Below are 18,411 nucleotides of genomic sequence, written 5' to 3'. Positions count from 1 at the left end.
AATATATTTTGGAATGTCATATGTGTTTTGAAAATAAATTACTTGTTTTCCCATGTTTCAAAAATACATTTTGGCCCGGGGTTTGGTGAAATCTTTGCTCCGCTACTGAATAGACAACATGATATCAATACATGATTTAAATAATATATCCAACTTCCTAAACAATGGCATCAAAGTACTCAAGTAACTCCTAATTACTGACACAATTGTAATTTGTTGAACAATAAAATATCCATAATAATATATCGGCACAAACATAATCATGAAATAACCCTAAAGTATTGGATCAACATCATCATGCACAAGAACAAACACAATGAGCAAGACTATTCATCGGCACGAAGGCTGGTACCACGCGATAGCTCACCGTGTGTGGCGACGAGATCGGCGGTGGCCACCCTCTCTGATTGTGCTTTAACCATTGGCCACCCACGCGTGCTAAGGTCATGGTGAATCTTGCCGCTGGAGGCCTGTGAGGTGGAAGTGGTGACGTTGTTGAGTTTGGGTCCTCCTGATGCCTTGCTCGTTCGGCGGAAGTTACGGCACGACAACCATTGTAATTGTTCTCCCAAACCCAACTAATGAGCAGCGGTGCCGCTGAGGAGGAAGACCCGGCGGGCTCGCTGGGCGGAGTAAGAAGGTGAGGAGGACCGGGTGGGGGTGAAGCAAGAGACAGGATCGGTGAGGTTGACAATGGCATTGGGAAAACGGGTAAGTGACGGTGTGGAGGAGCAAGTCACACTAGACTTAGAGACATGCGAGTGTATTGTGTGCAATGCAGGGTTTTTCCCCTACATGATGTGATGTTCTGTAGTAATGTAACTTTATTCACTTGGTATGTCTGCCTATTTTAGGCTTATTTAAGCATTAATTAATGTAAAAATGTTTGTACATCAGTAGGTACAATAATTAACACCAAAAGTTTAGTGTGGTTTTAGTGTACAACTCGTGCACTGGTATGATTGTGTGCTTTTTCATCAACAACTGAAATGAAGTGATCAACTATCTGCCATGTGGCTCCTCAGTGATGGTTACATCATTGTTACTACATGGAACAAAAAATTCATGTGTCTTAGATACCCTTAGGTTGAAGTATCCTGGATGATTTGGTTCTGGAAGAATACCACTCTCGCTGTTTAACATTGCAACAACATCTGACATGGTGGGTCGATCATCTGCACTCTCTTGTACACACATCAGTGCGATGTTAATGTACCTCCTAGCATCTGATGTACAGATCTCCTTTGCAATTGATGCATCTAGAAGCTCAATCCATGTTCCTCCTTCCCATAGTTGCCATGACTGCAAAAAGCGAGAAAGTATCTTCATTATATGAATATACATGATTAAAGTTATAAGTCCAATACAAGAATACCATGCCTATACACTCACATATCCAAGAAGGTTAAGAAAGTCTCCATACTGATAGAAACCAGAATTTCTTTTTCCGCTAAGGATCTCAAGAAGTAACACACCAAAGCTGAACACATCTGATTTGATTGAGTAAATGCCTTCAGAGGCATACTCCGGAGACATATAACCACTGAAATGAGTTGGATGCACAAGAAAATATTATGTCAAAATATACGATTCGGTTCGTGAACTAATTAATGGTATTGTAGGCATTACTTATGTTGTAATTTGTAATTAAGAAATATGCTTACTATGTTCCAACTACCCTCTTTGTGCTTCCCTGAGTATCATTGGAGCTGAATATTTTTGCTAGGCCAAAATCAGAAATTTTAGGATTCATATCCTGGTCCAAGAGAATGTTGCTGGCCTTAAGGTCTCTGTGTATGATGCGTAGCCGAGAGTGCTTGTGGAGATAGAGAAGACCTTGGGCTATCCCTTCGATTATCACACGTCTTTTGTTCCAATCAATAAAGGCTGTCCTGTTTCTTTCTGCACATTAGAGAGTGCATTTTATAGCATGGATGGACCACAATCCAAAATATGGTTAAAAACTACACTGTACATACCAAATATAAAGAAGTCCAAGCTCTTATTTGGCAAATACTCATACACCAACAGTTTTTCCTCTCCCTGAATGCAGCATCCCAAGAGCTTGACGAGATTATTGTGTTGTAATTTTGCAATAAGTTCAACTTCATTTTTGAATTCTGTAAAACCTTGTCCTGAATGTGAGGCAAGCCTTTTGACAGCGATTTGCATTCCATCTGGTAATTGGCCCTGTAAATATGTACAAACAAAATTGGGGGCATCATTTTTTATTTAAATGACAAAATAAGGATTACAAGTCATCCATTCCAAAATAAGACAAAATAAACAAGTTATCAAGATTTTCTTAATTTTAATTTCTGCAAAGTACTATGTAATTTCAGTGGACACGCATGAATGTATTGGTTAATGGCCAGCTAATGCTAGATTTATTTGAGCTAATAGTTATTTATTTTTATTTGAATGAACTTAGGATTGAATCTTTTCAAGACAATGCATTTACCTTGTAGACAGGGCCAAAGCCACCTTGTCCAAGTAGATTTTCCTTGGAGAAGTTATGTGTAGCATGCAATATCTCAGAAAAGTCAAAGAGAGTGAACTCTGAACTCTTCTCCTCCAATCTCCAGACCAGTTCATTTTCTTCCGGTCTATTGGTGGCAGCCTGGTCGTTTAAGTTTACCTTTCCTAAATTGAGAGAACATACAAATATACATCATTAATCTGGGACTGAAACTTAACCTGGCTGGCTACATTAATAATTTTCAGTTTTTCGAGGAACATTGTCGTGAATGAACCATCATTAGAACAAACCTTGTCTTCTTCTTCTCGTCCATACAACGGAACAGATAACGCATAGAAGTATTGACAGTAGTGGAGCCACCCCAGCAATAATCCACAACACCCTCTTGCGTGAGTTGTGTCCTAAGGAAAAAAGAAGACTAATTCATGTATAGTTCTCATATATAAATAAACACGGATTCATTTAGTGGTAGAGTAAATATATTTTTCTTTTTCCCAAGTGCTAGACAATAATGAAAAATCAGCTTGACAAATTAAACATGGGCCGGCCATATATTTGACAAAGGAAATTTCACCAATTTCTCAGTGACCTTTGAACCGTTCCGATTCTAGCGGTTTACCCCCTTGTCAATGAACCTCGTTTTCTCTTTGATTCACTTAGCTTAGTTTTTGAAAACATAGTTCTTCTACTATTTATTTTTATTCATCTGTTCTAAGCACTGGCCTACTAGTACATGTGTAAATAGTGCTTGCACGTATTTAAGAAGCTACTTATCATCTCTACTCCTAATGGAGTAGTTGGTGAATAGTCTACGCGGTTTATTTTCGCTGGTTTATTTTCGTCATCCTCCCACCTCTAGTTTTTTGTCATCCTCCCACCTCCGTTAACTCGCAACCCACCCGAAAAAAAACCGTGCCAAAAAACCCTACGATCGATGCCTCCAACCCCCAACCTCCTCCCTGGCTCCCGGTGCCGCCCGCCCCCATCTCCTCCCCGATCCCGGCGCCGCCCGCCCCCATCTCCTCCACGATCCCGGCGCCGCCCGCCCCCATCTCCTCCCTCACTCCCGGTGCCGACCCCGCCCCCACCTTCTCCCTCACTCCATAGCCCGCGTTCTTCCTCCCCCATCTCGTCTCATCTCCGGTCGCTGCAGAGGAGCCCCGTTTCGCGCCGCCACCATGGTTGGCCTCCAGCGAGCAGCAGAGGACCTAGCCGCCGCGTCCGACCTCAACCGCCGCCCGAAACCCTAGCCCCTCCTTCCAACGGCAGGTCAAGCCAGCAGGATCCCCTCCAAGAACAGCATTTGATGCGTGAGTGCATCCCCTTCTCTTCTTCTTCTTCTTCTTCTTCTTCTTCTTCTTCTTCTCGATTTGATGTGTGCGTGCGTGCTGTTGTGTGCAGGCCCGACTCATCTCTGCTTGTGCACAACAAGGAAGGCCATGGAGATGCTGCTCCCTATGTTCAGCGCGTGGACGGACGATGCAGTGTTGGGGATGACTCATGGCTGCCTCCGTTTGTGCAGGTGACTCATGGCCACCCCCTCTCTCAACCCCCAGATCCGACTCCCTCCTCCACCCCCTCTCTCAACCTCCAGATTCAACACAAGTATTCATTGTTGTATTTTTATTTTTACTATGTCTCTGAACAATCTGGATGATGAACTATGTACTGTACTTTTTAGTTTGTCGCAAGAACGTGAACCTAATTTTTAGTCTGTCTAAATCACATGCAGATTGGGTACTCTGGAGCACATGGGAGGAGGAGAAGGATGGGAGGTGTGTAGAATTCGGCGCCAAGGGAGACGATCGAGATGGTGGAGCAGAATCCAGAGGACGATGGGAGACCAGGTAGAGGATAGACAACACCCGGAGCCCATCGATCCAGTGAGCAGTGTGTGCTGTTCTTGGTGACCGATTTCGTGATGCAGGTGTTCTGGCCCAACTTCTTATTTTCCTTCTTTGTGGTCTGTCTGCTGCAGTGAGCGGGGGATTGCTAACTTTGTGGTATTTTTCTGCTCTGAATGATGCCCATGATTTGATCTATGAACTTAACACGATCATGGTTCTGATTTGGTTGCTCCTTGCATATTGCCGCACAGGTAACCTGCTGAGCCGACATCGACGCCAAGTGCGGCAATGCCTCTTCAGATGATTGGGAGGGCGAGTTCTTCCTGGGCTTTACCAAGATCAACTATGAGGTGAGGCCATTGAACTTGAACTAACAGATTAATTGTTGTTAAAAGGTTCCTTCCAGTTTAACATTTGTCCTTCAAAAAATGTACTGAATGGTCCAACCAGGAAGAGGATGCTTTCTTACAATTGGTATAACGCGGAGGAAGTGATTCTTGTAAAGAAAATGTAAGTGTGATTTGCATAACTATGCCTTTTTGCTATATATCCTTTTAATTTACTTGTACATTATGTGCTGCACTAGGATTATATATTTGTTTTGTGCTGCAGGTTAGGTTGCGGTTCAGTGTGGCATTCTGGCATATGTTTCGGGGTACTGGAGGAGATCCTTTTGGTGCACCTACAAAGAACTGGCCTTGGGAGGATGGCACAAATTCCCTGGCCATGGCTAAGAGAAGAAGTATGGGAATTACCTGATCTTGTGTCTTAGGTCCATGGCTGGAATCAACAACTTATGCTTCGATTTCTGTTTCAGTGATATCTCAATTCGAGTTCATGAAGAAGCTTGGAGTTGACAGGTGGTGCTTCCATGAGAGGGACATCGCCCCTGATGGCAAAACACTCGCGGTATGATTTTATTAGAATGATTCTTGAAGTTGCAAGTTGCAACCTCGATTTAGGGGAATTGAGACGGGTAGTGACCGACATTAGAGCAGGTTTATTATGATTGTATTTACAAGGGTACATGACTATGTTTTCAGCACAAGGAATATGGTTGTTGATGGTTTACGCCCTGGCTGCGCCCACATCGTGCTGACACCAAGTTCGAGACCAAGTTCTAACCCCTGTACCCAATCTACCTCCATGGATCTTGTCTCTCACTAACCAAGAGCATCAATTCAACTCAACAGATTGACAGAAGAGATGAACATAGAGTTTGAGGCTTGGGTAGTGTGGACATTGACCTGATGATGAGTGTTGTATGGTGGTCAAGTGGCGCCACTTCCCCTCGCCACACGCTGCTTAGTCTGCTCATTGAAGGTGCTCTCTGTTGGTGTTTGGCTGCTGTTGCTGCTGTAGGTCAAGGCATGTACGTAGCATCTTCTTGCAATGGATTTTGTTTTATGGCTATATACAAATTATTTTGGTATAGATTTGTGATTTTTGTTCCGTCCACTTAACCCAATATATAGTAGCAGCTTTTGATGTCCTTTCCTCACCGGTGAATGTAAAAATTTATCATGTGTGCAATTTTTTTTGACTGTAGTATGAATAGTTGTAACATATTCTCTTTAGCCTTGCAGCTCATAGCATCCGCTTGATTCAGTGAGTTTGATTCAGCTGTACAAGTTAGGAATCCAAAGAAGTTGGCTCAGAATAGATAAATATGTGTCCACAGATTATTCACAGAAATTTGGTTACTTAAATGCCTAGGATTAGATGCATAATATTGCGTGTGCACGACAGGACAATTTTGTAAAAAAAATGATCTGATCTGAAGCCTATATGCCATTTAAGCACTGATTTTTTTTCTAACTTCAGAAACCTATAGTTGTTTCCTGCTCTCCAATATGCTTTGTCATCAAATTTGTGTATTTAAATCTGTAACAGCAGAACTATGAGAATTCAGATAAATAAGATTTTTTTTCATGTTTTACCAACAGGGCATGCGATGATTACTTCGGTGGAGACATATTTAAGAATGGTGTTGATCACTGAATGCCCTTGATGTCTGCCAAGGTAAAATACCGGAAAAAAACATTTTCTTTATCCTGCAGGAACAAGCCAGTAGTTATAGGAATTTATCTTTATTTCTCGATATATGCAGAAAACGATGTTCACTTAGGTAGTTTTGGAATAATTATCTTTTGTGCTTACTGGAAGGTAGAAATATGGTTGACGATACACACCCATTGGCAAAGTTTGAACCAGAGACAGTTACCTAAAACCATTGCTTCACACCGAGCCGACCTACTTCCCAAAACTTTTTCAATTTCAGTTTACTGAATAATTTTTTCTTGCTGAAACTAGAAGAAGGGAGCAAGCGGCAGAAGATTATGATGTTGCTGCTATTGGGAGACGCAGTAAAATATGGACAAGTTCCTGTATTTTATGGAAGGTGTAGTATTGAAGATTCTTGCACTGATCTAGAATGGATCTTGACTTCGCCCAAGAGTGAGGTATATTGAGATTAATGGCACATAGTTACATACTGATAGGAGAACTGGTTGCGGTTTGTCATTATTTCCTTGCATCTACAGGTAGCTCATCTACTTTTGCTTCATGCAATGAATATTTCGTGTCTACAGTTTGTCGTGTGCACCTACTCTTCAAGAAATATTTTATTGGTGCAAATTGATATTTGAATTTTAAATAGGGACGTCAACTTCAAAAAAGCATTAGCAGGCTTGGTAAATGCATGAAGTATTGATCATGAGCTAATGAGCTATGTTAAACAGATTAGCTTAGAAGGATGCCCAGAACTCACCCATTTCAGTTGAGGACATGCAACCTAAGCCTTCCATGGTTCTGTTAGATGGTTCTTTTAGTTTCTATGGTTGTGTATAGATAATTTGGTTTAGCACTGATATGTTCATGTTATAGTTTTTGAGCATCTGATTACTATTCCTATTATATATATTTATGTGCTTTTCCATGGTTTTTCTACTTGGTAGACAAGGGCCTGAAATGCAGCTCGGCCCATTATTTGTTATCAGACATCATGCTTGGTTATTCACAGTAGAGTGCTCTAAAAATTCTTTTGATTCCTCAGTGGTACCTAAATTAAATAAAATCTACTGTTCCATATTTTTACTCTTCAAATCATTAGCATTATTTTTGAAGATCTGTTTGGTTAGAAAATTACATATAATATGATCTACCTCGAAATTATAAAGAAATTGTCTCCTCTCTTTAGTTTAGAATATCTGATTTTGTATTCTTTTTCCATTGGTGTGTACCTTATGGTTATTTTACTTGTATAAATAATTGAGAGGCAACAAAAAGAAATTTATAAAATGAGGGGCAGCATGTATGGGTAACCTGCAATTATTGTATTCTTAGGCAAGATATAATATTTATTCTTAGATGTAATAGATTGTTGGTATCACATATTATTTCTTTTTTAATATGGTGTCCTCTTGTGCAGGCCTTTTCTATTCAGACATTTAACCACACCAAAGTTTTATTATTTTCCAGAAGGATACAATACAACTGATGAGGCAATTAGTGAACATAGATAACAAGTACAAGGTTTAGAGAAGTTCGGTCAAATGGCAAGGCATTTATTTTGGGACGGAGGGAGTATCTCTTAGGCTATTCCATTTTAACGTTGCACTATCCAGGCTTTCAATATAGGAGACGATTTCGAAGCTCAACATAGAAAATTATTTACTCTAATGCTGATTACATAGCTATCCATGAGAAAATTTAATATACCGGTTTATTTGACTTGAAGGAATATTTGTAGATTTCAATCCTTAGAAAGTTTGAGGGTATCAGCTTTGCAAAATTGATGCTCTTGACGCCTATTATTAATTGATATTTTTATCATTCTATACATCATTTTATGCACTTCACTGAGAAGCATTTCTAAGGGTTGAGGAGGAGCTGAAGATTCCGGGTTCGACACTTCACTGGATGGGAAGGCGGTTGCCACCATTGTCCCTCGGTGCTAGACTGCCGTGGCAGCATCACTCACTTGCTCACTGAGAATACGAATTCATGGGGTTGTGAGTTGCTTCAGATTTGTTTTTCATCGCTTTTTGGAGTATTTCTGTTGTATCCCTAACTTGCTTACGCTCTGTTTGGATGTTGACATTGAAGGGCTTGGCATTGAATTGGTTCCAATGCCAAATATCCAAGATATTGATATTGAGTTTCAATGCCAATTCCAGTGTTTGGATGCTCATATATTTGGCTAATGGAATCCAAGAGAAAAAACAATTCCAAATCTTGTTTGGATGATCAAGCGTTGAATTGCACATGTACAAGTATGAACTTTCATACAAGTATCTTTTGACCAGAAAAAGGGAAGCATGCTCGTGAGGGATGGAAGATAAATACAGCTATTGGTCGTGCTTGCAACAACTCAGCTTCGTGCACCTGCAATCAAAGTAGGGGATGCGCACAGAGGGCAAACGCACACAGGACCGGACTCAGGCACACAACGACGGACTCCACGCACACAGCGACAGACACCAGCGACGGGCGTCCGCTGTGCCTTGCCGGAGCGGCCCCGAGCCAGCAGCCATTAAAGGGAGCGGGAGGCACGGAGACCCAGGTAACAGCCGCCGGGCTAGATGGGGTGGTGCGGAGACCTGGGTAGTCGCTGCCGGCCTCATGAGGTGGCGGTGGTTTGGTCGGAGCAGGAGTCGAACCCTGCAGTCTTCGAGCTCGGGTCAGTGGCGGAGTCCAGCACCGTCGTGACGCTCGCGGCGATGCGGGCAGCGGGCTACTGTGCCATTTTGATGGCTGCGCAGCGAAGGGGTGAGGGCGAAGGAGTCGCGGGCTGGAGCGATTGGCGAATATCAGTGAAAACCAAGGTCAGGGCCTCCGAATTGGTCAGGAGGGAGTGCATGTGAAAGAGGGAACGACTTGATATTGAGCCTCGATTCCATGACTCAATGTCAAGCACAACCAAACAGCGATATTCGAGCAACCAAATGCCAATGTCGAAATCTGGGCCTCAATATCTACATCCAAACGCTGCGTTAGTCATTTTGTAGCTTTGATTTCCAATCTACGTCAGCCTAAAGATCCCATGGTCAGCACATCTGCATGGTCAGTGGACATTGACCCTTTTTTATTCAGTGATGGATGAAAAGTCAGAAATGACAATTCTGATGTATTATTCAATTTGAACTAACGTTTAATCTTCCATATTGACGACAGAAATAAATTTTATGTGCTTGATTTATGAAGTGCACGGTCTGTCAGCATATTCTGTAGCTCTTTCAGATGTGAAAGCGCATGTTACATAAGAAATCATTATCTCTGAAGCATACTCACATTGGACCAAGAACTAGGCGAGGTTCAGACTTCAGAGAAATGATAACAAGGTTAGTTCTCGCTCCTCTGTTGGACTTTTAGTTTCAAGTTCAAATAACTTTCATGATTTCTTATCAGCTTCACAAGTCTGTATGTTTGCTGGTTCGTACTTGATATGTGATAAACAGAGTCAAAACAAATTTGGTCATGTTATTGAGGGGTTTGTCTGAACTCCAGCGCAAGGACTTTCTGGTTAAAAAAAATAACTTTTGGTCTCTTTAATTACAAATTGATTGCAACATCGTGTTAGTCATCCATGGTCTCGAAAAGGATTTGCTAATAACAACAAATAATCTGTACCACCACTAACCCTTTACATGATGCAATGTCAGTATATGTTTCACATCACATCGCATCCATTCTCTTAGTGTAGTCAGAGTGTTCACCATTTTTTGCAATTGGCCTGAAAGATATCGAACCTCTAATATGTGGTTGTAAGATGTGCTTTGGTTAAACATTCTATTTACCCACCTTCAGGAGAATTGTAAATGGCATTTGGTTATTCATGTATACCACCAGTAGGACTCATGGGATTTATGGATTGTCAATAGCCCTCATCTGATTCCTTGATATACTCATATCGCTTTCTTTTCAGTCTCCTTTTCATTCGAGCGGGACGATGAGGGAAAGAACTGGTTGTGGTGAAAGTCAGTTTAGTGCATCAAGGATTGGAGGTTCTGAGATTTGCAAGAGGTGATGGAGGATGTTTAGTTACTTTGGCTCATGATATAGTACTGGAAGATGAGTACAAGCATAAGCTTATTCAAAATCTGAAGTTCCTGACTGCACGAGACATGTACTACCTCTGTTCCTAAATATAATTCCTTTTAAAGATTCCACTATAGAGACTAGATTCGGATGTATATAGACGCCTTTTAGAGTATATGTTCGCTCATTTTGCTCTGTATGTAGTATATAGTGAAATCTCCAAAAAGACTTATATTTAGGAAGGGAGGGAGTATTTTGTAATCTTTTTTTCTTTTTCTTTTTTTTCATTTTCTTCTACTTATTTTCAATTTGAACGAACGGAGGGAACAACATGAAGATGGGTAGCACTATACAGTTTTATAGCAGTAACATTTTGCGAGCTTCTTAAATTTGGTATCTATGAATAGTTGATTTGTTCGTTTTGATTTATAGCCTTGTAGATGTTCACCTCTCTACCAGATTTCCATAATGGAATGTCGTCCGGTGTATACGATGGGCAGCTCAGCTTGCACGTGAATTGGACGTGGCAAAGCTTATCTTGGAGCAGACTCAAAAAGAGTGGCGGCTAAATTAAGAAGCTCGGAAATTGATAGATCAATCTATGGCCTATTGCTGAGGAGGTAAAGGAGTGCATGCGATCAAGAGAGGAGTTTCAGGGTGGCATGGGTGAGATGCTTGACTAATGGAGCTTCTCTTTGGCTAACTAAAGAGGATTGTGCAAATAAGTTATGTGAAACTTGGGCCAGGTACATATCAGATCGTATTCGTGATGTTTTTGGTCTCGGATCGTGAAATGAATGAATAAAACAAAACCCATTCCAACTAAAAAAACATGACTGTTTGAGTTGTCAATAGGAGCATCTATAGCCGGATTTAGCAAATCCGTGCACCCTAAAAGTCCACGGAAGCGCCCAGTCAGTGTCCGTTTTGAGCCTCTATTTGTCCGTTCATGCAATCATACTCCTCATTTTGTCCCTTATATATCCGGTGACGTGCATGTGCTTGATGGAGATGAAGAGAGAGAAAGAAAAGAAAGAAAAGGTAGTCCATGGTGGGCCACATCCTACATGGCGGATCGACCATGCACGTCTATGAGCCTCATATACTCCCCATGTTTGGTGTCAATATGAGAGTTTGCGGATAGCCTAGACCGGGGATGATATAAGGGGTCGGGTTGGGTTGCCATTTTCCTTCTCTCTCCTGTTCGGTCAATGATCGGGCGTGTCCGCAGATTTGAGGGGACCGGCTGTATGTGCTCTAAGATTATTGTGTTTGATAATATGATGTGTGTTAGCCGACTGTCAAAAAAAAAGATGTGAGTTAGCTTAGACGACATTGTTCTCGGTAATATTAATTCAGTGAGTAGTACCTTATCTTTTTTTCAAAAGCCCGTGGCAACGCACGGGCATTTTACTAGTAAAGATCTAATAAGCTAGTTTTATAAGTGGAGATTACCATCATGTGCAAGATTAAATCAGCTGCCATGAAAGAGAATTTAGTATAGATTATACTCCCTCCGTTTCAAAGTACTCCCTCTATTCTTAAATAGAAGTCTTTTAAGATATTTCAATGCGGACTACATACAGAGCAAATTGAGTGAATCTCCACTCTAAACTATGTCTGTATGCATCCGTATGAAGTCTCTATTGAAATCTCTAAAAAGACTTATATTTAGAAACGGAGGGCGTAGTTGCCATGGTTTAAGTTCAAATTTGAACTAAAACCATGACAAATATTTGGAGTGGAGGGAGTGTATATATCAGTACAGATAAGTTATTTTTACTGGCTGCATGCATCTCGACGTAAAGTCCGAGGGAATTCCATCATTTAAAAAAAGTTTCTCCACAATTTTTCTGAATCAATTATAATCAAATAGAAGCAGTGTTGGCATGTCCAATTAAGTATGTCCTGGAAAGGGTGAGAAGTTTACATACCCTGTTGTTCTTGAACAGCCGTCTGCGCCTCCCGGAGAGGCGCCGCAGCTGGTGGATGCGACTGGGAATGTGGGTACCTGGTACTGGTAGCGGGCGTGGGCGCTGGCGTAGTGCCGTTGACCACCGGAATTGCAAGCATGGGGACCCCTTCGTAGAAGTGGTATAGCTCGTACCTCATGCTACACCGTGTCCCGAGAATTCGACCACCTTGCGCTCCATCTAGGAACTTGAGCGTATGCTTCAAAACAACCTGTAAGCAAGCCGCGCAGTCGTGGGGCGTGAGGTCGGGCGTGCACTGCATAAAGCAGTACACCGTTGGGACGATGTTGACGCCTAAGCGCGAGGTGGTGAACCTCCTGGAGCTGTTTGCAGCCGCTTGGGCCGTGCTGTTCAGAAGCATGAACAACAAGTGCGTGATGGAGTCGCCACCTGTCGTGAAGTTCAGGGTGTTCCGGAGGTTGATCCACTTCATCTGATCTTCGGTACTGTTGGCAAGGAGAAAATTATGGTTGGAGAACCTGAGCATGCAGTAATCGTAGTACGTGCTGACTTCCTTATTGTACGGGCAGCTCAGCTGCGCATCTTTGAAGGCGGCAGCGACGCAGCTCTCGCAGTCAGAGGCGTCGGTGATGTCCCCGTGGCAGAGCGTAAGGGCATAGATGATGTCCGGAGCATGGCCCACGGTGGCGGTGGCGAAGACGCTGGTGTTGGACACGGCCTTGTTGGGGAGGGTAGACGAGAGGAGCATGAGGTTGGCTTGGTAGGTGCTGTTTGATGTATAGTTGCCGCTGTCACCGCACACTAGCCATTGGGCACCAACGAAGGGCAGGAGCAGCAGGAGAAGGATGGGAACGATAACCATGTCCATCGATTAGCTTACGCCGGGCAGTGGCAGAAGCAGGAGAAGCAGGAAAATAATGCAACACCGAGTTACTCCTATATATCAACATCATATTCATGGTGATGTGGTGGGATGTCTTTATTTAGTTAGCCGGCGAGAGAGACTAAAGACTTCATGCTTGACTGACCGGCGTTTGAGTGGTGTGAAGACCGAAGACCAAACCCGGAAAGACCGAGACCAAACCTGTAAAGACCGAGACCAAATTAGGAAAGACTTTGGTTGCATTGCGGTCTTGCGTTTCGTAGCCAGCGGAGTTGGAATCACAAGGTTGTGGACATGATGGATGATGACGATAACACCGACGCCGGTATCTCATGGCATCCGTCGGTGTATACCGGGTTTAAGTTGTGTTTTGCGGGATTAAGTTGTGTCTGATATGTTGTCTCATAAGCCGTTGGTGCTCGAGACAGATTTGCTCCATTTTTTCGCTCAACTTTTCATAACTCATGAGACAAGTTCAGTAGAACTAAAAAAAAGGCATCCCGGTAGCAGCTCACAGCTCACGGCACGGCACCCTCAGTGGCGCAGGGCGAGGCGTCAGCTGCTGCACACTTTGTCCTTGCTTGTGCAGACAGGGTATCAACTTTTGGGTCGGTCACCTATTCTCAAATTACTCAAGCAAAACATGCTTTACTTTGAGATTCCTTGTGAACCCGAAAATGCAGAAATTCCTTGTTGATATGAGTAGTCAATCAATCCTATTAAATAAGATGTTATATCTTCTTTTGCTATCAAGTACGGTGCCATTATTATTTCAACCTTGCACCCATTGAACTGTAGACATGCGCATGCAACACTGAATGTTGTACAGGCTTGCTAGTCAAGCTGCTGCAGTGCAGCGTGCAAGTTGCCAATGAAATTGGTCCCGTGCTAGACTGGATGCACAGGACAACCCATACTAATGCGTTAATTTCATTATAAGACTTCTCTCATTCCTACTTCATACAACTACAACCACTCTTATTAATTTGCTCATCAGTATCATTAGCTCTTACGTACAGAAGTTTGTAGTGGTCCTGATTAAATACTTAGCCATGCAGCAAGTGGTCAGCTACACATTAATCTATTGATTAGCACATACACTTGTCGGCGAGATCATAAATCCGAGAAGCAAATTCGCAAATACAACAATGGTATATTTCTTCCATCAGCATGAATTAGTAGTATGTCATTGGAATGAGAAAGTTGAGTGACAATACTGCATATGTTTCTTGATCGACCAACACGAAGGTCTCAAGACCTCCCTGGCAACTCGGGTGAGAGTAGGGGGAATGTAGTGAAACTATACTCTTGGTTTCGTGGGGATTAGTGAAACTATACTTAGGTAATTTGTGTGTCGGGTTACTATACATTGCTAGAGATCAGTACAACTAATTATGTTCATCAGTTTTAATTACTTCCTCCGTCTAAGTGCATTTAGTCATCTTAGATTGTGCATCGTGATGAAGGTGGAGGGAAAAAGAGATGACTTAATGTTTATTTACTAATTAATAGCATTTACATGCAACGAACTGACCACTGCATGTCGTGTTTGGTAGTCTCAAGCCATTAAGAGCATGTACACCCCACATCTCTTATTGGTTGATTCCTTTATTCATGTCAAGAAACAAGAAACGAGATGAGAGTTAATGCACCGCGCCTATGTGTTTTGGGATTATTTGGTTTTTGTAAGGTGCCTTATACACCTAGACGAAAGGAGTAATCAAAGTTAAGTATTAATGCACAAATTATGTTGTTTGTTTAAAATCGATCACATTTTAGTACTGATTCCATTTTTGATTAGCAAATTAGAAGAAAGTGGATCAAGAGTACACAAACAGTAGGAATACCCAAAATCTGAAACCCTAGCAAAATACCCCAATTTGGATGAACCCTATTTTCCAAATTAGAGTTGATTTTCACCGGAATGAATTGAATTGCAAACGAGTTGGGGGTGAAGAACCTTACCCAATTCGCCGTATCACCATTTTTTTCTCGCATAGCGCTCATCGCTATGCGAGGGCGAGGATGTCGTGACGTCTTCGCCTCTAACAAGAGAGACACGCGGTACGCTGTTGTCGTGCGGGTGTACAAAAGCTTGCTCGGACTTTGGATCGTGCTTGCCGCCGTCACCCCAAATGGAACCGCATGGTGCGGTTTTCCACCACGCCAAATGGACACGCCGCCAGTAGACATGGTCGACGGAGGGGCGCGCCGGATTCAGTCCATGGCACGCTGCTCTGACAAGCATGGCCATTGTGTCGCAGTGAATGTAGAGGAGCAGTGTGTCGCCTCCCACACTGTCTCTTTCGACGGGAATGAAAAAAAATCAGGGGAGTGGAGAAAATGGGCTAGGGTTAGGTCGGGCAGCGGTTTTGTTCCATCCTCGAGCGACGTTAACCATCCGATTCGATCAGACGACTGACGGTGACGCAGACCTCCGAGCAGGCCTTCGGGTGTTAATGGGCCATTTTTGTTGATGGGCTCTGGCCCAAGTTATCCCAGCCCATTAGAAATGATTTTTTTTCTGGTTTTTAGCTACTGAACTGGACTCTCTAATGGGTTGTCATGTGTATTTTGGGCTAAAATAATTCTGGCACTTCTATATATTTTTCAATGCATTTTAAGTTACTATTTTATCTTTTGGCATTGTTTTATACCGAAACTGCCTAAAACATGGCGAACTAAAATATTGCATTGTTTTGCATCATATTGAGACATGGAGATATTTTATTCAGGTTTTATGATGTGTTGATCATTATACGACTCTAAATTTAATTCCAACCAATGTTGTTTTATTTTTATGATTCATCGCAGGACATCCTCCATGAATTTGCACAATCTGTTTACTACTTCATCGCTACGACTAATTCAGAAGGTGGTCATACAAAAATGATCCGAATCATGAAACATCATTGAATCAGCGATTTGGCCCATAGTATTGAAGTGCAATTACCACTGTATGAAATGTATCTCTTGTTTTATGTAATAAAAATCTCGCTTTTTAATATGTCTTATCGTCTATCCTAGTTTAACACCCAAGTTCTCCATAGCACATCAGACTTAACAAAAATAAACAAAGCTATGGTCTCAAAGGACCGCCAGCCTAGTTAGACATCAACGATTCTTGAACACCCAAGCAAAGAAATGATAGGCAAACTAGAGACCAATCAAACAATCGAGAAACTAACGACACATGAGTCTTCACTTTACCACGTAAGAAATATCAACACAAAGTGTGGATGGGGCGCCGTGCGGGTATAGCTAGTGTATCATCATCATCATCATCATCATCATCATCATCATCATCATCATCATTATTATTATTATTATTATTATTATTAAATCAGCTGGGCAAAATTTTCTCTTCAAGGCGATCCTTGCAAGGATGGTGATTTCCCTATATAACAGACCAACCAACAAGAAACAAATACGATCCTTGCAAGGACAGGGTTCCACTGCCAAGAGATAACGGAATAACTAATAAGAGACATAAATTCAGCATCCAGTGCAAAACGGAAGAAGACGCCTCCAGGTTGTTTGCTCTTGCCGTACGTGCCCAGCCGATTTGCGTTCTAGAGAACTAGTGGTGCCCAAGTACAGAGCTAATGGAGCTGTGGACACACTTGGCGAGTAGCCGAACGCCCGTGCCTGACATTGTTCGCCGAGCGGCGGTGCTCCTGCGATTGGAAGCTGCTGCTGGGTACGATGAGCCGGCCGGGACTGGGACGGACGATGTCCGACCATTGTACTTGTGGACATGCCGACGCGGCTCCTCCTTGCCCGCCTCAAACAGCAGCTCCCGCGGGCCAAATTTGAGGCTCCTTTCTAGTATCTTGCTAAGGTACAGCCCGCGGTTGCTCAACAATACGTGACCATCTGGCAAGCCGCCCCCTCTTCGTCTTCACCTCGTGGGCCGTTGGATCAGGTGTTGTATGGCCATTGAATCACGCCAGTCATCTTCATCTCAAGCAACTACTCCCGCATGCACCCCCATCTCAAGCAACTACTCCCGCATGCACCCCGCATTGCCAAAAGGAAAAAAAAACACCACGCTGCCACGCTCTGCAGCGCCAACACCGGGCGCGCCGGCGGTCCTCCATCGCAGCTCCGGCCATGCTCCATTGCAGCAGCGACATCGGCACGAGGTGCTCCAACGCAGCACCGGCGGCCCGTCACAGCTCCGGCCATGCTCCATTACAGCAGCGACACCGGCACGAGGTGCTCCAACGCAGCGTGGACAGCCCGTCGCAGCTCCGGTGATGCTTCATTGCAGCCACGATACCAGCGCGGGGTGCTCCATCGCAGCTCCGACGGCCCGTCGCAGCTACGACAACGCTGCATAGCAGCACCGACATCATCAACGAACGCTGCATCACAACACCCGATGCCCCTTGCAGCGGCGCGAGTGTTGCATCACAGCGACCGACGAGGGCGGCATCGCCAGCAGCCACTGGGAACCACCGGGTCGCAGCGCCGGCTTCATCGATGAAAGCTGCAACGCGGCACCGGTCACGTGGAGCTTGGGCAGCACCGTGTTGGAGCTTGGGAGCCAGCACGTTGCACCGCCGCAGCTATCGACGACCACCGCATCATAGCGCCGGCGACACCGACGAGCGCCGCAATGTAGCACCGGTCGCGTGCAGCTTGGGCAACAGAGTTTTGGAGCTTGGGAGGCAGCAAGGCAGCGACGCTTAGAGCGTGTCCATGGCCATGGTGGAGAGAGCTGTAGGAGAGACAGGTGCTGAGCAGAACAGAAGGGGATCGAGTTTGATGGAAAAATCAGTGGATCTCGTGACACTGGAGATGAGGGGATAAGGCTGGGCAGTGGGAGGGCCCAGCGGGACGCGTGTCGTGTGGAGAGGGGGGTTTACACGAGCGAGTAATCAGCCGGCTAAAAAGAATAGATTTCCATTGTCGTATGCCTGGCTGTGTACCGCGTGGGCGACAAGGAACCTCGTCCAGCCCTCTCCTCCTGCGATTTTCTTTTGCGGAAAGCGTATACGTGCAGTTCTTCATCGTCAATGGCCTCTCCTAGTTGCAGAGGCATGGCGCGATCTTTGATGTAGCCATGATGCACGATCTTGTATCACCTGGTCGTAGCATCATAGCAAAAGCAGTAAGCCCCAGGGTTGACGGTCCACCTTAGCACTGACACCTCTGGCGGCAGCGGCAACACGAGCGACTCACCGGTGGACGGCTCTATAATTTTTATGGAGGCCGGTCAGAGTA

General features: G+C 43.8%; 1 protein-coding gene and 1 long non-coding RNA gene across 2 annotated transcripts; one reads left to right on the top strand and one right to left on the bottom strand.

The window, feature by feature from the left end:
* Window positions 1-1,002: 1,002 nt before the first annotated feature.
* On the bottom strand, window positions 1,003-13,167 carry LOC109770826 (cysteine-rich receptor-like protein kinase 10). Its single transcript, XM_073511271.1, has 7 exons — window positions 12,300-13,167; window positions 2,770-2,880; window positions 2,462-2,643; window positions 1,980-2,190; window positions 1,665-1,902; window positions 1,393-1,543; window positions 1,003-1,302 (listed from the first exon to the last, which is right to left on the bottom strand). The coding sequence occupies exons 1-7, from the start codon at window positions 13,165-13,167 to the stop codon at window positions 1,003-1,005; spliced, it is 2,061 nt and encodes a 686-aa protein (XP_073367372.1).
* On the top strand, window positions 3,592-4,340 carry LOC123497460 (uncharacterized). The gene is made up of 3 exons (XR_006671197.2): window positions 3,592-3,789; window positions 3,881-4,001; window positions 4,212-4,340. It is a non-coding gene; the product is annotated as an uncharacterized lncRNA (long non-coding RNA).
* Window positions 13,168-18,411: the final 5,244 nt, after the last annotated feature.

The sequence above is a fragment of the Aegilops tauschii genome, chromosome 3, assembly GCF_002575655.3.
Source record: "Aegilops tauschii subsp. strangulata cultivar AL8/78 chromosome 3, Aet v6.0, whole genome shotgun sequence".
NCBI lineage: Eukaryota > Viridiplantae > Streptophyta > Magnoliopsida > Poales > Poaceae > Aegilops > Aegilops tauschii.
Note: the sequence above shows the minus strand (reverse complement) of the source record. Positions and strands in the feature narration are given on the sequence as shown.